Here is a 22,948-nt window from a genome sequence, read left to right on the forward strand (position 1 = left end):
CGCGCACACGCACACGCATACAGTCCTCCGCAAGCTCCCTCCACCGTCGCCGCAGTTTCCAGGCGCCTCCCACCCTGGTTGCTCCTTGCACTGTGCAGTGGGGGGGTCCGGGCGGGGCGCAGGGGTACGCCGCGGTCCAGGTGGGCGGGGCGCACCTGGGCTCCTCCCCGGGGGCGGGCCCGACGCAGCGTCGCCCGCGCAGGCGGCCGCACCTGGCTCAGCAGCGGCGGCGGCGGCAGTGGCAGCGGCAGCGGCAGCAGCGGCCCGGCCAGAGCGCGAGCGCGGCGCAGCCCAGCCCAGCCCGAGCGCGGACCCGGCGCCCGCAGCCCCGGCGCCGCCATGGTGGAGGCGGCGCCCCCCGGGCCCGGGCCGCTGCGGAGGACCTTCCTGGTACCGGAGATCAAGTCGCTGGACCAGTACGATTTCTCGCGGGCCAAGGCGGCGGCCAGCCTGGCGTGGGTGCTGCGGGCCGCGTTCGGGGGCGCAGGTACCGGGCTCGGGGGACCGGGGTGGGGGGCGGCGGGACGGGAGCGGCAGGTGCGGGGGGGGGGGCGGGGCGCCGGGCCGGGAAGGCCCGGGGCCGTGGGAACAATAGCGCCGGCCGCCGGGGTCCCGGGGCCGCCGAGCTTCCTGCTCGGCCCGGGCGGTGGACTTTGCCCCGCCGGCTGCAGGAGCGCCGTGGGGGTGGGGCCAGCGGCCCAGCTCCGCGCGGGGGTCCCCGGCGTCCCAGCCTCCAGGTGCGCGGGGCGGGGTCTGCGGGCCGGGTGGGGTCTCCCCCTGCTGGCCTCTGGTTCTCTCCTCCCGCACCCTCTGGGGCCTTCCCTTGCACGCCTTCCTCTCTTTTACACACATCACGCCCCTGCGAGGATATCTTCTCGGTCTCTTCCCCCGCCACACACCCTGGAGACCCAGACCTGGGCCTCGCTGGGGGGACTTAAGCGCTCAGGTCTCCACCACCGCACGCCCCCCAGGCCCAAGACAGACACCCTGCGTCGGCCTGCCTGCGCTGTGGGCGGCGACCGGGGAGCTCAGGGAACCCCCTCTTTCGCCTCCATAGCCCCCTCCAGCGCCCGGCAGCTGTGACTTATGGCCCCATTTTACTGGGGAGGTTAGTGAGCCCAGCCGAAGGGAAATGGCTAGTCTAAGATCGCCCGGGGCGGGGCCCCCCTTAGCTGCGGGGCCTTCTCCTATTAGGGCAGATCATTCACTCCCTCCCCCAGGCCCGCAAGCCTGAGAACCCGAGCCACCCGAATGGGGAGGATGCTGTAATCCCGGGTCCCTAGGATTAGAGGCCCTGGATACTCTGTCCCAGCTTTGGGCAGCTCCACAGCCCCAGGCCAGAGCTGGGATCAGGGCCTGGCCTTGGGGAAGACAGGGGTTATTTAAGGTCTGGGCCTTCCAGGGGGGAGTCGTGGGGGGAACACGATTTCCTCTCACTGGTTCTGTCCACTGGTGTTGGCACAGCCCATCCCCCCTCTCCGTGGCCTTCCCAGATCAACCTGTTCTGGGTGTGGGTCTCGGTGACAGCTGTCCGTCTCCTGGTTCCACCCCAGCCTGTCCCTCTTCCCTCTTTCTCCCAGTCTCTGCCTCTGTCTCTCTTTCGCGTTTCCAGGCATGCATGGCCCACTCTGGAGTCTGCCTGCCTCCAGATATTTGCTTGAGGAAGAAAGAGATTGGAGATGGGACAGCCTCAGCCTCTCACACGTAGGGTTACCAGGCTGTAGAGAACTCAGTGTGGAGAGTCAGAATTGAGTGTGAATCCCAGCTGCACCAGAATGCGCATTACCCCAATTATCTGAGCTTGTTTCCCCTTCTATTAAAGAAGGCATTTGCTCGCTGCTTTATCCGTTTTGCAGATGTTTGTGGGGCAGAGGCAATATGTGCAGGGCACTGCTTGGGTGATGGAGACCCCAGTTACCTCTTTGCAAGGTTGCTGGGAGGCATAAAAGCCACAGAGACCACACCTTCAAGTGGCACAGGGCACTTGATACATGCAAAACAGATGCTCGCTGCTGGTGTGATTGGTGGCGGGATATTTTAATGAATAATATTAACGCTATCCATTATCCCCTGGCCAGGATTCAGAGTAGAAATTACCATCCCATTTCGAAGTGAACTCTGACGAGGGGTGTTGATCCCAATGACCTGACTCACCCATTTCTGTTCTTGTTGACCTAGCTCCCTCTGCTGTGTGACACATGGCAGTGGCTGTCACTACCCTGAGGGTCAAATCCAATCTGTTCCCTGTTCAACTCCCCTAAAAAGAGGACGGGGGGCTGAAAGAAATGGGAGCAGAGTTCTACAAGATTCATGAGCTCTGGGACTCTTGACAGTATGATACCTATCAGGTGCGGGGCTGGGCGCACACGGTGTAAAGGAGATGGCAGGGGATGGATACAGGGCATAGGGGGATGGGCAGGAAACCAGATCTTAGGGAAGCTTGCAGTGGGGCCTCGGAGAGGAAATTCTTGAAACCTTCCAGAGAGGTAAGAGAGCCCACAGGAGGAAAGATTTGAGCCTGGAAGGATGAAGGATGCACTGAAGTGTGACACGGAGAAGAGGTGTGTGGGCAAAGGCTCGGAGTGTGGACCAGCAGGGAACTCTCAGAGAAGATGCAGGTCTTCGGGGTGGTGGTGGGAGGTACGGGAGGCTGCTGAGACTGAGGAAGGCCCTTCAGGCCCCTGGTTGTGGATCTGAGGGCACTGGGGAGCCATGGAAGGTGTTGGGAACTGACAAGGTCATGTATGCAGCGGCCCCATGGGAACAGTGATGGCTCAGAGGAAGGGATAGCTCTGGCCACTCCAAGGCACAGGTGTGAGAAGGCTGTGCAGAAATAAAAATGGAGCCCAAGTTCAGAGATTAGATAAGAAAGGGTTCCAAACCTGGCCAACACGGTGAAACCCCGTCTCTACTAAAAATACAAAAAATTAGCCTGGCATGATGGCGCATGCCTGGAGTGCCAGCTACTTGGGAGACTGAGGCAGGAGAATCTCTTGAACCCGGGAGGTGGAGGTTGCAGTGAGCCGAGATCCAGTCACTGCACTCCAGCCTGGGAAACACAGCCATGCAGTTCCTTATGCCTTCAGAACAGCTGTGTGATGTGTGAGGAAAACTGAGTTCATGTTGGACATTTTTATCCTGGGGAGGTTATCTCAGCTCTCCAAGCCTTGGTGTTCTCGTCTTTACAAGGGGTATAAGAATAAGCGTTGTAAGGATTAAATGACAGGGTACAGGGAAGGTCATGGTATAAATAAATAGGTGGGCTTGGTGGCATGCGCTTATAGTGCGAGCTATCTTGTAGTCCCTCCTGCCCTGTGCCCAGGAGTTCCAGGGTACAGTGAGCTATGATCATGCCACTGTACTCCAGCCTGGACAAGAGTGAGAAGACTCTGTCTCAATCAGTCATCCATCCATCCATACATACATATTTCTATCCATTCACCGATCCATTCATCCATCCATCCATTCATCCATCCATACATACATCTATCCATCCACCCACCCACCCATACATACGTACATTTATCCATTCATTCAACCACCCACCTACACATACATACATCTATCCATTCACCCACCCATCCATCCATCCACCCACCCACCTACCCACCCATACGTACGTACATCTATTTATCCACCCATCCATCCATACATCTACCCATTCACCCACCCATTCATCCATCCACCTATCCATTCATACATCTATCCATTCACCCATCATCCATCCATCCACCCATCCATCCATACTTCTACCCATTGACCCACCTATCCATCCATACATCCATCCATTCACCCATCATCTATCCATCCATACATCTACCCATTGACCCACCCATTCATCCATCCATCCACCCACCCACCCATATGTACATACATCTATCCCTCCATCCACCCATCCATCCATTCATCTACCCATTCACCCACCCATTCATCCATCTACCCATCTATCCATACATCTATCCATTCATCCACCCATCTCTACATACATCTATCCATCCATCCACCCATCTCTACATCCATCCATCCATCCATCCATCTTAGCTATGCTGTAGACCTGTGTTATTCAGTATGGTGGTCACCAGCCAGATGTGACTACTGAGTCACTTGAAATGTGGTTGATCTGAACGAAAATGTGCTATAAATGTAAAATATACTCAGAGTCCCAACGACTAGGTACAGAAACAAAAACTAGTGTAAAATATCTTATTAATACTATTTTTATGTTGATTACATGTTAAAATGATGAGTTGGATCTATATTGGGTTAATAAAATATATTATTAAATTCTTATTGTTTCTACATATGTAATGTGGCTACTAGAAAACCTGACTGCCTATGTGGGCTTGCATTATATGCATTATATTTCTTTTTTTTTTCTTTTTTTCTTTTTTTTGAGACGGAGTTTCACTCTTGTTACCCAGGCTGGAGTGCAATGGCGCGATCTCGGCTCACCGCAACCTCCGCCTCCTGGGTTCAGGCAATTCTCCGGCCTCAGCCTCCTGAGTAGCTGGGATTACAGGCACGGGCCACCATGCCCAGCTAATTTTTTGTATTTTTAGTAGAGACGGGGTTTCACCGTGTTGACCAGGATGGTCTCGATCTCTTGACCTCGTGATCCACCCGCCTCGGCCTCCGAAAGTGCTGGGATTATAGGCTTGAGCCACCGCACCCAGCCTCTTTTTTTCTTTTTGAGACAGCATCTTGCTCTGTGGCCCAGGCTGGAATGCGGTGGCATGATCTTGGCTCACCTCAGCCTCCATCCCCCAGCTTCAAGCGATTCTCATGCCTCAGCCTCCTGAGTAGCTGGGATTACAGGCACGCACTACCACGCCTGGCTAATTTTTGTATTTTTATTTTTCCTTTTTTTCTTTTCTTTTTTTTTTTTTTTTTTAATAGAGATGGGGTCTCGGTATCGGTATGTTGCCCAGGCTGGAGTGCAGTGGCTATTCACAGGCACGATCCCACTACTGATCAGCATGGGAGTTTTGACATGCTCCGTTTCTGACCTGGGCCGGTTCACCCCTCCTTAGGCAACCTGGTGGTCCCCCGCTCCCTGGAGTTCACCATATTGATGCTGAACTTAGTGCAGACACCTAATCGACATAGCGTACTATAGCCCAGAACTCCTGGGCTCAAGTGATCCTCCCACCTCAACCTCTCGAGTAGCTGGGACTACAGGCACGTGCCACCGTGCCCAGCTAATTTTTGTATTTTTAGTAGAGATGGGGTTTCACCATGTTGGCCAGGGTGGCCACATTGTATTTCTATAAGACAGCACTGTTCTGCTGTAAATAATGCTCAGTAAACCCTTTAGCCAAGTGTGGTAGCACATATCTGTAGTCCTAGCTACTAGGGAGGCTGAGGCGGGAAGGTCCCTTGAACTCAGGAGTTCAAGACCAGCCTGAACAACATAGTGAGACCCCATCTCTAAAATAAAGTAAGTAAATGGATAAATACAGTGGAGCTAGGTGTGGTGGCTCAAGCCTGTAATCCCAGCACTTTGGGAGGCTGAGGTGGGTGAGTCACTTGAGGTCGGGGTTGGAGACCAGCCTGACCAACATGGTGAAACCCTATCTCTACTAAAAAATATGAAAATTAGCGAGGTGTGGTAGCACATGCCTGTAACCCCAGCTACTTGGGAGGCTGAAGCAGGAGAATCGATGAACTTGGGAGGCAGAAGTTGCAGTGAGCCAAGATGGCACCATTGCACTCCAGCCTGGGTGACAGAGAGAGACTGTCTCGAAAAAAAGAAAAAGAAAATAAAAATTTTATAGTATAGGCCAGCATGATGGCTCACGCCTGTAATCCCAGCACTTTGAGAGGCCGAGGTGGGTGGATCACAAGGTCAGGAGTTCGAGAGCAGCCTGGCCAGCATAGTGAAACCTGTCTCTACTAAAAATACAAAAATTAGCTGGGCATGGTGGCAGGTGCCTGTAATCTCAGCTAGTCGGGAGGCTGAGGCAGAAGAATTGCTTGAACTCAGGAGGCGGAGGTTGCTTTGAGCTGAGATTGAGCCACTGCACTCCAGCCTGGACGACAGAGCAAGACTCTGTCATGAAAAAAAAAAATTATAGTATAAGGAAGTGGTTCTCAACTGGTGATGGTTTTGACACTTAATTGACATTTGGCAGTGTCTGGGGACATTTTCGGTTGTCATTCATTGGAAGGAATGTACTACAGGCATCTAGTAAGGAGAGACCAGAGATTTTGCTAAACATCTTACAGTGTACAGGACAGGACAGCCCCCCTGAATACAAAGAATTTTCCAGCCCCAAGTGCTGGAAGTACCAAGGCGGAAGAACATGAGTCTGTCGTAAGTGCCTGATAAATGTCAGGGTAGTCCTCGCTCAAGGTTTTGGTGTTTGTTTGTTTTTCTTTTTTTTTTTGAGATGGAGTTTTGCTCTTGTTGCCCAGGCTGGAGTGCCATGGCGCAATCTCAGCTCACCGTAACCTCTACTCCCGGGTTCAAGTGATTCACCTGCCTCAGCCTCCTCGGTAGCTGGGATTACAGGCACATGCCACCACCCTGGTGGATTTTGTGTTTTTAGTAGAGATGGGGTTTCTCCATGTTGGTCAGGCTGATCTCAAACTCCTGACCTCAACGATCCACTCGCCTTGGCCTCCTAAGAGGCTGGGATTACAGGCATGAGCTACCATGCCTGGCTTTTTTTTTTTTTTTTTTTTTGAGACGGAGTTTCGCTCTGTTGCCCAGGCTGGAGTGTAGTGGCATGATCTCGGCTTCCCAAGTTCAGGCGATTCTCCTGCCTCAGCCTCCTGAGTAGTTGGGATTAGAGGCACCCACCACCATGTCCAGCTAATTTAAAAAATTTTTAGTAGAGATGGGGTTTTGCCATGTTGGTCAGGCTGATCTCAAACTCCTGACCTCAACGATCCACTCGCCTCGGCCTCCCAAAATGCTGGGATTACAGACGTGAGCCACCTCGCCTGACCCTCTTTTTTTTTAAAGACAGAGTCTCATTCTTTTGCCCAGGCTGGAGTACAGTGGCACAATCTTGGCTCACTACAGCCTCTCTGCCTCCGAGTTCAAGGAATTCTCCTGCCTCAGCCTATTGAGTAGCTGAGACTACAGGCACATACTGCCACACTAATTTTTGTATTTTTAATAGAGACAGGTCTTCCTCATGTTGGCCAGGCTCGTCTTGAACTGCTGACCTCATGATCCACTGCAGCTTCCCAAAGTGCCAGGATTCCAGGCATGAGGCACCGTGCCCAGATTTTTTTTTTCTATCTTCAAGGCCCTGAGAAGTTCTGCAGCAAAGAAACGTGTGATTTTGCTGGTGGGAGCAAGACTTGCCCAGTGCCGGGGCTGGGGAGGTAGAGAGGAGGGTTTGGATCTGGGAGACATTAGGAAGTTGAAACCGAAGGACTCAGTAGATCTGGGGTGAGGGTGTAAAGAAAGGGAAGGAGGGTGATTTCTTACTGCCTTGAGGGCAGGGAGGAGGAGAGGTGGGTAGTAAGATGTTGAGCATTGTGGGAGATGCCCAGGGCTTGGTGGGGATCTCCGCTGGCCGACAGGCTGCAGCAGTTGTAGTCCTCAGGTGGCCCTGGATGCTGTCTCAGGGTAGGGTGGCCTGGGGTGGGTGTGGGGCTTGTCCATTTACAAGGAGACGCCAGTGGGAGGAAAGCTTCTGGAAGGAGGCACTGGGCAGAGAGCCCAGGCGAGATACGGGCCCGCAGATATGCTTTGGAGGCCCCTGCCGGCCTTGGGGAGGCCAGAAACCATAAGGGCAGAACCGAGCTTAGGGAAATTGAGGGAGAGGTGGAGTGGGGCTGGGAGGGCAGAGAGGAAGTGAGCCTGAAATATCTCTTCTTTCAAGGAGCTGAGCTGAGGGGCAGAAAGAAGGCCCAAGTCTACATGTGGGTGGCTCATTTTCTTTCTTTCTTTTTTGAGGCAGAGTTTTGCTCTGGTTGCCCAAGCTGGAGGGCAATGGCATGATCTCAGCTCACCGCAACGTCTGCCTCCTGGGTTCAAGTGATTCTCCTGCCTCAGCCTCCCGAGTAGCTAGCATTACAGGCACGTGCCACCACGCCCAGCTGATTTTATATTTTTTATTAGAGACTGGGTTTCTCCTAGTTGGTTGGGCTGGTCTCCAACTCCCGACCTCAGGGGATCCACCTGCTTCGGCCTCCCAAAGTGCTGGGATTATAGGCTTGAGCCACCGTGCCCGGCCCTTCCTTCCTTTATTGATTGATTGATTGACTGATTGCAACTGAGTCTTGTTGTGCAATGACACAATCTCGGCTCACTGCAACCTCTGCCTCCCAGGTTTAAGCGATTCTCCTGCCTCAACTTCCTGAGTAGCTGGGATTACAGGCATGTGCCACCATGCCCAGCTTATTTTTGTATTTTTAGTAGAGATGGAGTTTCACCATGTTGACAAGGCTGGTCTTGAACCCCTGACCTCAAAGGATCCGCCTGCCTTGGCCTCCCAAAGTGGTGAGATTACAGGCGTGAGCCACTGTATCCAGCCCCCACCCCATCTTTCAAACACACATACAAAACCCCAATATACAAAACAAGGCTGGGCACAGTGGCTCACACCTGTAATCCCAGCACTTTGGGAAGCCAAGGCAGGCAGATCACTTGAGGCCAAGAATTTGAGACCAGCCTGAGGAACATCATGAGACCTCCATCTCTACAAAAAATTTGAAAATTGGCTGGGTGTGGTGGCATGTGCCTGTGGTCCCGGCTACTTGGGAGGCTGAGGCAGGGAGGATCCCTTGAGCCTGGAAATTCCAGGTTGCAGTGAGCCATGATCATGCTACTGCACTCCAGCAAAAACTCAAACAAAGAAAGCTGTGCAGGCTGGGAACACCTGTAATCTCAGCACTTTGGGAGGCTGAGGTGGGCAGATCTCTTGAGACCAGGAGTTCGAGACCAGTCTGGCCAAAATGGTGAAACCCTGTCTCTATTAGAATACAAAAATTAGCCAGGTGTGGCAGTGTCACCCCTATAATTCCAGCTGCTCAGGAGGCTGAGGCCTAAGAATCATTTGAACCCGGGAGGCAGAGGTTGCAGCGAGCCGAGATTGCACCACTGCACTCTAGCCTGGGTGACAGAGAGAATTTTGTCTCCAAAAACCCCCACAAAAGCTGTGCAAAGTAGAACAAGAGCTGGACAGGCGACCCACTGTTGATTTCAGTCACCTCCTCCCCAACTCCTTCTTCTCTCCACTCTTGGTCCTATCTTGGGGGTTTCTGCCCCCATCCCCCTGTCCACCTGGGGCTTCCTCACACCTCTTCCCACTGTCCTATTCAGGGATCTCAGGCTGCCTATATGATGTGCCCTAACCATCCCCCTAAGCCCCAGACTCTCAATATAGTCTGCCTCAAGGATGTCCCCAAAGCCCCTCAACGTTCAGTTTCACCCCTTTACCTCCCTCTCCTCCTACACCCTACCTCATTCATCACCCCTCTGTTCCATCTTCCCCCTTAGACCCAGCAGGGCCCTGGCCACCTCCCTCTCTGTCCTTTGCCTCCCTTCAATCACTAGGTTTGGGTCACTCAACTCCCGACGTGCCTGTGGTGTACCCACCTCTGCTTGCCCGTGTGCCCCCGGCTCATCCCACCCTGCCTGCAAGCTGAGAGAGGGTGTCCAGTTTGCTATGTCTAACCCCGATCCTGGTGTTGAAGAGCCATGTGACCTGGGGCAAGGGACTTCCTTTCTCTGTGCCTCAGTTTCCTCCTCTGTAGCATAGAGGTTGCCAGTTGGGCCCTGGCTGCCTCCTAGCATTGACGTAAGGCTTCGGTAAGTCTACACCAGCAAGTGCAGGGAGGCTCTTACCATTGGGATTGCCATTGTTACTGTCTTTCCTGAGACCTACAAGAGCTAGGGGTTGTGGCCTGGGGTTGTGGGAAGCCTCCCCTCCTTTCCACTGTAAGCGCCCATCAGCTCCCTGAGGCACCGTGTTCTCTTCCACCCACTGGGCTTTGCATCTGCAGGCCCTTCTGCTGCCTACACCATCACCCTTTCCTCTAGCAAACTCCGGCGCATCTGCACTCTCAGCCCAGATCCCCTCTCTCCCTTCCTGATGCCATCCTCCCTGGTCCAGATCCACTCTTAATCTGGGCCATGTGATCGCGCGTGTGTGTGTGTTTCTGTGTATGTTGTATCTGCTAACCCTGACCTCCGTGTTTCCCCTCTATGCCCTCACAGAGCACGTACCCCCGGAGCTGTGGGAGCCCTTCTACACTGACCAATATGCGCAGGAGCACGTGAAGCCCCCAGTGACACGGCTGTTGCTCTCAGCCGAGCTCTACTGCAGGGCCTGGCGCCAGGCACTGCCACAGCTTGAAACACCCCCCAACCCCTCTGCACTGCTGGCCCTGCTGGCGCGGAGGGGCACTGTGCCTGCATTGCCTGAGCGTCCGGTGCGCGAAGCCGACCTGAGGCACCAGCCCATTCTCATGGTAGGCCCCGCCCCTGCCTGTTAGACCATGCCTACCATGCTAATCTCCTCCCCTCAAGCTCCTCCCACCAGGCCTGGCTTCTCCCGAGTTCCGTCCACCAGTCCTGGCTCCTCCTCTCAAGCTCTGTCCATTAAGCCTACCTCCTCCCATCAGGCTTGGCCCTCCCCCAGGTTCCTTCCACCAGGTCTGGCTCCTCCCCTCTAGCGCTAGCCATTAAGCCTAGATCCTCCAATCAGTCTTGTCACCGTCCCTTAAGCTCTGTCCATCAAACCTAACTCCTCCCACTAGTCCTGGCTCCTCCCCTCAAGTGCTGTCTATTAAGCCTAGCTCCACCCCCAGCCCTGGCTCCTCCCCTCAAGTGCTGTTCATTAAACCTAGCTCCTCCCCCCAGTCCTGGCTCCTCCCCTCAAGGTCTTCCCATCCAGCCTGGTCTCTCCCATGGAACCCAGCTTCCCGAAAAGGCCATACTCTGGCCCTTGAGGGTTTGCATACACAACCTATTCTATCTTTAGGCCTAAATCTGACTTCAGAGTCTCACCTATCATGCGTGGCTCTTCCAGGATTCCATTTCTGGTTCCTTCCCTTAAGGCCCCACCCATGAACCACTGGCCCCGCCCCTGCCAAGTCCAGGTTCTTCCTTTTCTCAGGCCCTTGGGGGCCAAGGCGCGCCTCAAGCATCTCTCGGGTCTCACCCTCCAGCCCTTGCCCCCACAGGGAGCCCACCTAGCTGTCATTGATGCCCTCATGGCTGCCTTTGCCTTCGAGTGGACAAAGACCCTGCCAGGTCCCTTGGCCCTCACGAGCTTGGAGCACAAGCTGCTTTTCTGGGTGGACACGGTAGGTGGGGTTGGGCCCAGGGTGGGTTCTGGGACCAGCATTGTCCAGTGGCCAGACCACTGACCACTTCCCTGCCCTCCAGACCGTCCGGCGGCTGCAGGAGAAGACAGAGCAGGAAGCGGCCCAGAGAGCCTCTCCAGCAGCTCCTGCAGACGGGGCGGCCCCAGCGCAGCCCTCGGTGAGGCCAGGGCATGGAACGGAGGGAAGGATGGAGGACGGGAGAGCTGGGAGGGCAGGGTGGCGCTGTGTTTCCCAGCCATTCCTGAAGTGGGGGGGAGGGCTAGAGGTGACACACACTCTCTTTCTTCCCCTCTCTGTCAATCTCTCTGTGCCCCGCCTGTCCCCTGCGCCGGTACCCGCTGCCCTCCTCTCTGCCTCTCTGGCCTCAGTGCCCTACGCGCTGGTACTGGAAGCTGGTTCCTGTAAGTGGGGCTGTCTGTCTGCCCCGTCTGCCTGCCCTGCTTGTAGCTCTGTCTGTCTGTATGTCTGTTTCTGCCTGCCTGTCTGCACGCCCTCCTACCTCCCTAAGTTGTGAGCAAAGGAGGTTGGACCCCAGCCCTGGGAGACAGGGAGAAACCCCTCTGTGAACCAAGAGAAGAGTAGAATCTTGGCCATTAAGAGGGCGGACCCCTCACCAGCGAACTGATGGATAGATGAACTTTTCCTCCAGTTTAGTCAGAAGGACGAACACTCCCCCTTCCCATTAATGAAGAGGGTGGGGCCTCCTGAGCCTGTCCCCTTAGCGATTGTGGGGAGACCACAGAAATTTCTGAAGAGGGGACCTGCAGACCGTCACACACGTGGATCCTGACCCTAGCAGGCAGGGTACCCTCTAGCCCAGAGGAAGGCCCACCAACCCAGAAGACAGAATAACCTTCCTGAGATACCCCCAGCTTCCCTCAAAAAAAAATCCCAGCTTTGAGGAGGAGGCCCATCCTTGAAGCTGGAAGTTGAAATGTCTCTCTTCCCTGACTGAGCTGTGTGACCTTGCAGAAATATCTAAACTCTGTGCTTCATATAAATTCCTCCCATAGCAGATAAACAAGGGGGACATGGGGGGGGTTTGGGTTGGCTGGGGTCCCCACTTTTGCTCACTCCTTCCCCCGACCCTGGGGCCTGGGTTGGGAGGTTCCCTTCCTGCCTACCTGCTTCCTTTGCATCCTTTCCCTAAGCTGGGGGCCTGGGTCTTTTGTGGGAGGAGGATTCCCCACATAGGAGGCTACTCTGTGGGGTCCCCTGGGGCTGGGAGGAGCTCGGGTTCTCAAAGCCGGCCACAGCAGTCAGGACCAGGGCTCAGGACCAGGGTCAGGGCTACCCCCTCCCCCCAAGGTGGGCTTGGGGGCCCAGCAGGTCAGCGCCCCTCCGCCTTGCTGATGGCTGCTCCTCTCCCCCCCAGCACGCAATTGCCTTCTGTTTGAAGGAGTCGGGGAGCAAACCCCCCATGGTAATGTATCCCCCGCCCCGGGGTCCCAGGAGTCCCTGTCCCCAGCCCTTGCTGCTGGCCTGGCTGCTCGAAGACATCTCCTCTGCCTCTCGCTGCTGCCCCTCCCCTGCTCCAGGCTGGCCCCCCACTCTGTCTCTGGGACCCCCAGCTTCCCGCCCCCTCATGGCGGAAACCCCAGGCCTCCCCGCCCAGCCTGCATGACCGCTGACCCAGGAGGCCAGCCTGACCACTCACCTGACCTGGCTCCCATCCACAGATCCGATACCGCAAGGACCGGGTGGTGGCACGGCGTGCCCCCTGCTTCCCAACAGTGACCAGCCTCCAGGACCTGGCCAGTGGGGCTGCACTGGCCGCCACCATCCATTGCTATTGTCCCCAGCTGCTTCGACTTGAGGGTGAGTAAATGGATGCAGACTAGACCTTGTGCAGGGGAGCTGGGCATCCTGAGTCCCAGCCCGCAGGTCCCAGCTCTAGGTCTTCGAGACCAGTAATGACACAGTGGTCTTGAGTGCAGCTTCCAGAATTGGCAGGCCTGAGTTTGTGTCTCTCTCTTTCCCAGTTAGCTGTGTGACCTCACAAAAGTGTCTAAACCTCTCTGTGCTTCCAAGAATTCATTCCTGCAGCAGATGAAATGTATGGAGTGTGGACTGTGTGCCAGACCTTGTTTTAGGCACTGGGGATCCAGCCAGAATAGAAACACACTCCCAACCTCACGGATGGCTTTAGCTGGGGGAGAAAGATACTAAGTTTATCCAGAAGTACTTTTTTTTTTTTTTGAGATGGAATCTTGCTCTGTTGCCCATGCTGGAGTGCACTGGCGCAATCTTGGCTCACTGCAACTTCCACCTCCTGGGTTCAAGTGATTCTCCTGCCTCAGTCTCCCAAGTAGCTGGGATTTCAGGCTCCCGCCACCATACCCAGCTAATTTTTTATATTTTTAGTAGAGACCAGGTTTCACTATGTTGGCCAGGCTGGTCTCAAACTCATCCGCCTGCCCCTGACCTCCCAAAGTCATAAGCCACTGCATCCAGCCATTGACTTTTGTTTCCCCTTGAGACGGAGTCTTGCTCTGTTGTCCAGGCTGGAATGCAACAGCATGATCTCAGCTCACTGCGACCTCCACCTGCTGGGTTCAGGCCATTCTCCTGCCTCAGTCTACCGAGTAGCTGGGACTACAGCCACATGCCACCACTCCCAGCTGATTTTGGTACTTTTAGTAGAGATGGGGTTTCACTGTGTTGGCCAGACTGGTCTCAAACTCCTGACCTTACGTGAAGCACCTGCCTTGGCCTCCCAAAGTGCTGGGATTTTGGATGTTGGCTATTCCTAAAGGCAATGCGTGGTCAGAAAAAGCCTTCTTTTTTTTTTTTTTTCCAAAAATTAAATTACAAGTTATAAATATAATTGTTTAAGTTATAAATTTAAAAATTTATAAAATAGAGATGGGGTCTTGCTATGTTGCCCATGCTGATCTTGAACTCCTGAGGTCAAACATCCTCCCGCCTCAGCCTCCCAAAGTGCTAAGATGGCAGGCGTGAGCCACCACACCTGGCATGGAAAAGCTTTTTGAGTTGGGGTCTTGTGGGAGAGTGTTCTAGAAAGATGCAAAGGCCTAAGGCAGAAGTCACCAACCTTTTTGGCTCCAGGGACCACTTTAGTGAAAGAGAATTTTTTTATGAACAGAAGCAGGGAGGTGGTTTTGGGATAATTTAAGCACATTCTTCTTTATTATGTACTTTATTTCCATTGTTATTCTCTTGTAATATATACTGAAATAATTCTACAACTCACCATCATGTGGCATCAGTGGGAGCCCTGAGCTTATTTTCCTGCAACTAGATGGTCCAGCTGGGGCTGATAGGAGACAGTGACAGATCATCAGGCATTAGATTCTCATTAGAAGCATGCAACCTGGATCCCTCCCATGTGGGGTTCACAGTAGGGTTCCCGCTCCTGTCAGAATCTAATGCCACCGCTGATCTGATGGAGGCAGGACTCAGGTGATCGTGGGAGTGATGGGGAGCAGTTGTAAATACAGATGAAGCTTTGCTCACTTGCCCTGGCTTACCTGCTGTGCGGCCCAGTTCCTAACAGGCTGCTCCACCACAGGGGGTTAAAGACCCCTGGCCTAAGGATGGTCTATCATAGAATTCAACTCTTGCCAGTTATGGTGGCTCACATCTGTAATCCCAGCACTTTGGGAAGCTGAGGCAGGTGGGTTACCAGGTCAGGAGTTCAAGACCAGCCTGGCCAACATGTTGAAACCCTGTCTCTACAAAAAATAAAAAATTAGCTGGGCATGGTAGTGGGCACCTGTAATCCAGCTATTTGGGAGGCTGAGGCAGGGAAGTGCTTGAACCCAGGAGGTGGAGGGGAGTTGAGATTGCACCACTGCACTCCAGCCTGGGCAACAAGAGTGAAACATGGTCTCAAAAAAAAAAAAAAAAAAAAAAAAAAAGCTGGGCTCGATGGCTTATGCCTGTAATCCTATGTAATCCTAGCACTTTGGGAGGCTGAGATGGACGGATCATGAGGTCAGGGGTTCAAGACCAGCCTGACCAATATGGTGAAACTCCATCTATAAAAATAAAATAAAGAATTCACTTCTCGAAGGGCACCTGGTAGAAGCTTGGCTCACAGGAGGTCTTCTGTGTGGGGGGATGCTCCTCCCTGGCTTCCATGGGGCCCCCATCCTCCTCCTCATAGAGTCGGGGACCCACTCCTCCCGTTCCCACAGAGGTATGCCTGAAGGACCCCATGTCTGTGGCGGACAGCCTGTACAACCTCCAGCTGGTGCAGGACTTCTGCGCTTCCCGCCTTCCTCGTGGCTGCCCCCTGTCCCTCGAGGACTTGCTCTACATCCCCCCGCCGCTCAAGGTAAGACCAGCCCAGGCATCTGGGGTTGGGGGTCCCCAGGGGTCCCGTCCACTGACTCGGCCTCCCACCTCCAGGTCAACTTGGTGGTGCTGCTGGCTGAGTTGTTCATGTGTTTTGAGGTGCTCAAGCCTGACTTCGTGCAAGGGAAGGACTTGCCGGATGGTCACGGTGAGGCCCTGGGGGCCAGGTGAGGAGGGGGCAGGAGAGCCAAACCTCACCTGACCCTCTGCTTTGTACCGCAGTCGCCTCCCCCAGGGGCACGGAGGCCCCCCCACCTCAGAACAACAGCGGCAGCAGGTACGGTCCGTGCACGGGATGAGTCTCCGGCATCATGGGTGGGGGGCTCCTGGTCCGCCCTGCTGGGCACTGGGTCGCAGCTGGGCGACGCCACTGTCTCCACCCTGGGGAGAGGCGGAGGACGAGTGGGGGTCCTGTGGCTGAAGTACGTCTCTCGGTACAGTTCTCCTGTCTTCAACTTCCGCCACCCACTCCTGTCACCTGGCGGCCCCCAGTCCCCACTCCGAGGATCCACAGGTGAGGAGGGGAGGTGGCTTCTGTCACGGGGAAACGTCCCACCCACAGACTGCCCCAGTGGGCCTCATGTTGTCTCCTCCTGGGCCTTCCAGTAGCCCCTCCATCAGGACCCCCTTGGGCATCCCAAGGTGACCCCCAGAATGGCTTCCCCAGAGGTCCCACAACACTCTGTAGTGACAGTAAATGGTCCCTGGTATCTGTTTTTGGAAACCTCTGGTCTCACTAGACACATAATGAGCCCTCAGTGACTCACCCAATGACCTTGTAGAGTTTGTCCCCAGATGCTGGCTGACCCCACCTGGGGTCCCCAGGGTCAATGTAGTGACCACTTACCACCTCCCCCAGGCTCCCTGAAGTCTTCCCCGTCCATGTCCCATATGGAGGCCCTGGGCAAGGCCTGGAACCGGCAGCTCAGGTGAGCGTACCTCACAGGCCAGGGTGCAGGGTGGAGCATGCTGGGCCCGGGTGGGGCCGAGGCTAGTCCCAGGGGCTGACCCCACCCTCTGGCCGCCCAGCCGTCCCCTCTCCCAGGCTGTGTCATTCAGCACCCCCTTTGGCCTGGACAGCGACGTGGATGTCGTCATGGGAGACCCTGTGCTCCTCCGCTCTGTGAGCTCGGACAGCCTGGGGCCCCCACGTCCGGCGCCAGCCAGGACCCCTGCCCAGCCCCCCCCGGAGCCTGGCGACCTGCCCACCATTGAGGAGGCTCTGCAGATCATCCACAGTGCCGAGCCCCGGCTGCTCCCAGATGGGGCGGCCGATGGCAGCTTCTACCTCCACTCCCCTGAGGGGACCTCCAAACCACTGTCCGACAAGCCCACCAAAGCACTGGTGTACATGCCACACCCCGAGACCCCCTCAAAACCATCTCCCTGTCTGGTGGGGGAGGCATTGAAACCGCCGGCCCCATCTGAGGGGTCCCCGAAGGCAGTGGCTTCGTCCCCAGCGGCCATCAACTCCGAGGTGAAAATGACCAGCTTTGCGGAACGCAAGAAACAGCTGGTGAAGGCAGAGGCTGAGGCTGGAGCAGGGTCCCCCACGTCCACTCCGCCCCCACCAGAGGCCCTGAGTTCAGAGATGAGTGAACTTGGTGCCCGGCTGGAGGAGAAACGAAGAGCCATTGAGGCTCAGAAGCGACGGATTGAGGCCATCTTTGCCAAGCACCGCCAGCGGCTGGGCAAAAGCGCCTTCCTGCAGGTGCAGCCAAGGGAAGCTTCTGGGGAGGCGGAAGTGGAGGCCGAGGCCGACCCAGGCCCAGTCCCTGGTGGGGAGCGGCCGGCGGGCGAGGGCCAGGGTGAGCCAACTTCACGGCCCAAGGCAGTGACCTTCTCGCCAGACTTGGGTCCGCTGCCCCCCGAGGGGTTGGGGGAATACAATCGAGCGGTCAGCAAACTGAGTGCTGCTTTAAGCTCGCTGCAGCGGGACATGCAGAGACTCACGGACCAGCAGCAGCGGCTCCTGGCTCCACCGGAGGCCCCTGGACCTGCCCCACCCCCTGCTGCATGGATCATCCCTGGCCCCACAACGACGGGGCCCAAAGCCTTGTCCCCCAGCCCCGCCCGGCGGGTCCCCACCACCCGGCGCAGCCCTGGGCCTGGGCCCAGCCAGTCACCCCGAAGCCCGAAACACACCCGGCCGGCGGAGCTGCGGCTGGCGCCCCTGACCAGGGTGCTCACACCACCCCACGACGTAGACAGCCTCCCCCACCTGCGCAAGTTCTCCCCGAGCCAGGTGCCTGTGCAGACGCGCTCCTCCATCCTCCTGGCAGAGGGGACGCCCCCCGAGGAGCCAGCCACCCGGCCCGGCCTCATCGAGATCCCGTTGGGCAGCCTGGCAGATCCCGCCGCTGAGGAAGAGGGAGACGGGAGTCCCCCTGGTGCTGAGGATTCCTTGGAAGAGGAGGCGTCTTCAGAGGGGGAGCCCCGAGCGGGGCTGGGATTCTTCTACAAGGTGAGTGCCTGAGCAGGCGGCTGGAGGGTCCTGGGCCTGGGTGGACGTGTGTGGAGGGAGAGGTTGACAACTGTTGGGCAAATAGGACTTTACTAAAGATGGTGGGTGGGTGGGGCCAGGTGTGAGTGGACAGAAGAGGTATGAGTGGCTAAGGTCTCCATGAGTTGGGGGAGAAAGGGAGAGGGACATTTATTTGCATGGTGTGGGACCTGCCTCCATCCCGGGCCATGGGATGTGACCCTGTCTGTTGGGTCAAGATTTCCACAGGGGCTGTGGGGGTGCAGCGGGCTGGGAGGTCTTCCTGTGGCTTAATGAGAGGCCCTTAGGTATGTCTGGGGGTGAGGGTTTTCCAGTGGGGGCTGACCCAGTCGAGTCCCTCCCAGACAAGGTATAGGTGACCAGACCGGGGGGACAGATAGATGTAGGGAACGGTGGACAAACAGGGAGGGGAGATGGATAGATGGGCGAGTGGCTGGTTGCATGGGGCGGACAGGACTAGGATCTTCAGGTTACCTCCTTGCTCATGCTCTCCTTCCCCCCATCGCCCCCAGCACAATCCTACCAGCCCTCTTTCCTGGTCTTTTCCCCACATCCACTGTCTCTCTATTCTCATGGCTCCCCCAGCTGGGGCCACCACCGTGTCTCACCTGGACACCTAGGGTCACCTTCCGACTGGTCTCTGCTACCCACCTCCATCCCAGGCCATTTTCCACTGAGCAGTTGGGGACATGGACCGCTGTCCTTACCCTTGCTTTTAAAATGAAAGTCAGCTGGGCGTGGTGGCTCATGCCTGTAATCCCAGCACTTTGGGAGGCCAAGGCAGGTGGATCACGAGGTCAAGAGTTTGAGACCAACCTGGCCAAGGGGGTGAAACCCTGTCTCTCTTAAAGATTAAAAAATTAGCCAGGTGTTGGGGCAGGCACCTGTAATGCCAGCTACTCAGGAGGCTGAGGCAGAGAATTGCTTAAATCCCAGACATGGAGGTTGCAATGAGCTGAGATCACGCCACTGCCCTCCAGTCTGGGTGACAGAGCGAGACTCTGTCTCAAAATAAATGAATAAATAAAAATAAAATGAACTTCCTTCCCAGGCCTTTGGGCTATGCTCACTTTCTTTTTTTGTGATGGAATCTCAATCTTGTCGCCTAGGCTGTAGTGCAATGGCGTGATCTGGGCTCATTGCAACCTCTACCTCCTGGGTTCAAGCAATTCTCCTATCTCAGCCTCTCAAGTAGCTGGGGCTACAAGAGCTTGCCACCACACCCGGCTAAATTTTTGTTACTTTCACTAAAGATGGGGTTTCACCAGATTGGCCAGGCTGGTCACAAACTTGTGACCTCAGGTGATCCACCAGCCTTGTCCTCCCAAAGTGCTGCAATGCAGGTGTGAGCCACCACGCCCAGCCCGTGGTGACTTCTCACTTCTGACTTAGTCCTGTGTCACTGTCCTGTGTCCCAGCCACACTGGCCCCCCTGCACTTCCACGACACCCCCAGTAGGTTTGCTCTGGCCTCAGGGCCGCAGCAGTAGCTGTCCTTTCTGCCTGGTAACACTCTACTCACCCTCAACACCTACCTAGTTAGGTTCTTGTCATTCTACAGGGTGCTTCATCCAGGAAGCCTTCCTAGGTGTCTCCAGGCCAGGCCAGGGTCCTCTCGAAGTGTAGTGGCTGTGCCCAACATGAGCTTTTGCTGGTGTTCACTGCTATCTAGTACCTGTCTTCCCTGTTGGGTTCAGCACTGTGTGTGAGCAGCACCCACCTGTACCCCCTCCTTGGCATGGGGCTGTGTATACAGTAGGCACCAACTAAACGCCTTTAGAACAGTGATCAGAACAAAAGCACAGGTGGCTGGCAGGCAGGCTGGGTGGACAGAAGATGGGCCTCCAACCATGCCACGGAAGGGGTAGCTGGCTGAACTCAGCATCTGTCCCCAGGATGAAGACAAGCCTGAGGATGAGATGGCCCAAAAGCGGGCCAGCCTGCTGGAGCGGCAGCAGCGGCGAGCAGAGGAGGCACGGCGGCGCAAGCAGTGGCAGGAGGTGGAGAAGGAACAGCGGAGGGAGGAGGCTGCAAGGTGAGGCCAGGTCTGCCCTGAACGCTGGCTCCTGGGCCTGTCTGCTGCCAGGGACCCCATGAGCGGTTGTGATGTGGATTTTCTGTGATCTGTAGGCTGGCCCATGAGGAGGCCCCTGGCCCAGCCCTAGCCGTGTCCACAGTCCCTGCAGCCCCCATGGCCACCCCGGCCCCTGCTGCCCGGGCTCCAGCCGAGGAGGAGGTGGGCCCCCGGCGGGGGGACTTCACGCGGCTGGAGTACGAGCGCCGGGCCCAGCTGAAGTTGATGGACGACCTTGATAAGGTGCTGCGGCCCCGGGCTGCTGGGTCCGGGGGCCCGGGTCGGGGCGGGCGGAGGGCGCCCCGGCCTCGCTCAGGTTGCTGTGACGACTCGGCCCTGGCGCGAAGCCCAGCACGCGGCCTGCTGGGTGAGGACCCTTGGGGGATGGGGCCTGCCCAGTGCCCTTTCCGGGGTTCACTGGGTGAGGCCCCCATGGGAAAAGGGAAGCAGGGGAGATGTAAGCAGGGGTACCGGGCAGGGATGAGTATGTGGGGTGACAGGAGGCCTCAGATGGGATTGGATGCTGTCTCTTGGGTAAAGACTTACATAGAGCACTATATGCGGTGGCTCATGCCTGTAATCCTGGCACTTTGGGAGGTGAGGTGGACAGATCACTTGGGATCAAGAGTTTGAGACCATCCTGGCTAACATGGTGAAACCTCATCTCTACTAATACAAAAGTTAGCCGGGCATGGTGGCATGCACCTGTAGACCCAGCTACAGGGGAGGCTGAGGTGGGAGAATCTCTTGAACCTGGGAGGCGGAGGTTGCAGTGAGCTGACATTGCGCCACTGCCCTCCAGCCTGGGGACAGAGCAAGACTCTCTCTCAAAAAAAAAAAAAAAACCACCAACAAAACCTTTGGGGGTATGTTTGGGGTGAGGTATTGCCAGTAGGGGCTGACCCAGTGCTGCTCCCTACCACCTGCCGGGCAGAGTACCCTTCCCCATAGATGTGTGGGAGGTGAGATTCTAGGGGGTCTGCAGAGGCCTGAGGGGTCTTGGGCAGGGCGGATTCCTGCTGTGTCCCCCCAAGCCTGCTGGACTGGGTGTTTGTGGAGGGCAGGGGCTTCCCGTGGCCACTGACCTGCACTCTCTCCCCAGGCTCTCGGCTGAGCAAAATCTATTCCCAGTCCACCCTGTCACTGTCCACTGTGGCCAACGAGGCCCCCAATAACCTCGGGGTGAAGAGGCCCACGTCTCGGTGAGTTCAGCCTGCACAGGCAAGGGCCGTGTGCTGGGAGCCTCCCAGAGCCTGGGAGGGGTGCAGGCATCTGGGTGAACCTGGAGGGCTGTGTGACTTGAGTGTGTGGCTAAGCCATGAAGAGATGGAGGGACGCGGGTGGGCACATGCACACGAGGGAGACCATACCTGGCAGACAGGACCCAAGCCTGGGCCTCGGTGTACCTGAACGCAGGCTGTCCTGAGGGAGGAAGGGAGGGCACTGCGTAGACTTGGGAGGGAGTTTTGCTTGTCACCCAGGCTGGGGTGCAGTGGCACAATCTTGGCTCACTGCAACCGCTGCTTCCCAGGTGCCTTAGCCTCCCGAAGTGCTGGGATTATAGGCATGAGCCATGATGCCCTTCTTTCCCCTGGCCCCTCTGCACATTGGGAGGCTTCCCCACCTCTGACCCCACCTCCATCCCATCCTTCCCCCACTGCAGGGCTCCCTCCCCGTCAGGCCTCATGTCCCCAAGCCGCCTGCCTGGCAGCCGTGAACGAGACTGGGAGAATGGCAGCAATGCCTCCTCCCCAGCGTCGGTGCCCGAGTACACAGGTAAGCAGGGGCTCTAGGTGCTGTGAGGAGCAACAGGTGCCCTCCTCCATGGCCCCTGCTCATTCCTACTATCCCACCCCCACCTCACCCTTTAGGTCCACGGCTGTACAAGGAGCCTAGTGCCAAGTCCAACAAGTTTATCATCCACAACGCCCTGTCACACTGCTGCCTGGCGGGAAAGGTGAATGAACCGCAGAAGAACCGCATTCTGGAGGTAAGCCCACCTACACATGGGAGTTACGGGCTGGTGGGGGGGTGGCCCGGCTTGGCCGGCTGACCATGTCCGGCACACCCGCCAGGAAATTGAGAAAAGCAAGGCCAACCACTTCCTGATCCTCTTTCGCGACTCGAGCTGCCAGTTCCGGGCGCTCTACACACTGTCAGGGGAGACAGAGGAGCTGTCACGGCTGGCGGGCTACGGGCCCCGGACCGTCACACCTGCCATGGTGGAAGGCATCTACAAGTACAACTCGGACCGCAAGCGCTTCACCCAGATCCCCGCCAAGACCATGTCCATGAGCGTCGATGCCTTCACCATCCAGGGACACCTCTGGCAGGGCAAGAAACCCGCCACGCCCAAGAGGGGCGGCAGCACCCCCAAATAGCCCCACTCGGGGCTGGGCCCCGTGTGCTGCGGCCACCGTCTCCCGGAGGACAGTGAGTGGGTGTTCCTGGGTCCTGTCTGTCCCCAGCCGTTTCTGGGTGGGGCTGGAGCCTCCACCCTCTGAGTCCAGTCCTGCTGTGGGGGCTGAGCTGGGAGGTTCAGGGACTCAGGGCTCAGCTCAGTCCCCTTGTCTGTCCTTCCCCACTTCTTGAATAAAATAATTTAAAGAGAAGTTGAGCCTTGTCCCCTCCAAGGCTGGCCGGGGTCCCACACTCCCTGGGCGTGTTTCCGGTCTCCTGTTCTTTCTCAAACCAACTCATGTTTTCTACCCCTATAATCTTCTAATGCAGCTGCTGCCACAGGGTCTGTGAGGGCCCTGCCTC

At 56.5% G+C, this 22,948-nt stretch overlaps 1 protein-coding gene across 9 annotated transcripts; it reads left to right on the plus strand.

Moving 5' to 3' along the window:
* The first annotated feature begins 219 nt into the window (after nucleotides 1-219).
* On the plus strand, nucleotides 220-22,797 carry CAMSAP3 (calmodulin regulated spectrin associated protein family member 3). 9 transcript variants are annotated; one of them, XM_035286947.3, is made up of 19 exons: nucleotides 220-487; nucleotides 10,178-10,431; nucleotides 11,131-11,268; nucleotides 11,351-11,446; nucleotides 11,658-11,690; nucleotides 12,665-12,712; nucleotides 12,969-13,107; nucleotides 15,450-15,589; nucleotides 15,664-15,757; nucleotides 15,832-15,886; nucleotides 16,050-16,123; nucleotides 16,469-16,538; nucleotides 16,639-18,073; nucleotides 20,007-20,146; nucleotides 20,242-20,552; nucleotides 21,288-21,387; nucleotides 21,849-21,961; nucleotides 22,057-22,175; nucleotides 22,261-22,797. In XM_035286947.3, the coding sequence occupies exons 1-19, from the start codon at nucleotides 340-342 to the stop codon at nucleotides 22,564-22,566; spliced, it is 3,813 nt and encodes a 1,270-aa protein (XP_035142838.1). In that variant the 5' UTR covers nucleotides 220-339; the 3' UTR covers nucleotides 22,567-22,797. The 9 variants fall into 9 exon arrangements, with proteins under 9 accessions (XP_035142838.1, XP_035142844.1, XP_035142839.1 ...); XM_035286953.3 differs by having other exon boundaries at nucleotides 16,690-18,073; XM_035286948.3 differs by having other exon boundaries at nucleotides 11,146-11,268.
* Nucleotides 22,798-22,948: the final 151 nt, after the last annotated feature.

This window comes from Callithrix jacchus, chromosome 22 (assembly GCF_049354715.1).
Source record: "Callithrix jacchus isolate 240 chromosome 22, calJac240_pri, whole genome shotgun sequence".
Classification (NCBI taxonomy): domain Eukaryota; kingdom Metazoa; phylum Chordata; class Mammalia; order Primates; family Cebidae; genus Callithrix; species Callithrix jacchus.

Coding starts and splice junctions, on each gene's coding strand:
- CAMSAP3 (XM_035286947.3), top strand. CDS start 340: ATGGTGGAGGCGGCGCCCCCCGGGCCCGGGCCGCTGCGGAGGACCTTC. Junction 11,269..11,350: donor TGCTTTTCTGGGTGGACACG/GTAGGTGGGGTT, acceptor CCTGCCCTCCAG/ACCGTCCGGCGGCTGCAGGA. Junction 21,388..21,848: donor GTGAAGAGGCCCACGTCTCG/GTGAGTTCAGCC, acceptor CCCCCACTGCAG/GGCTCCCTCCCCGTCAGGCC.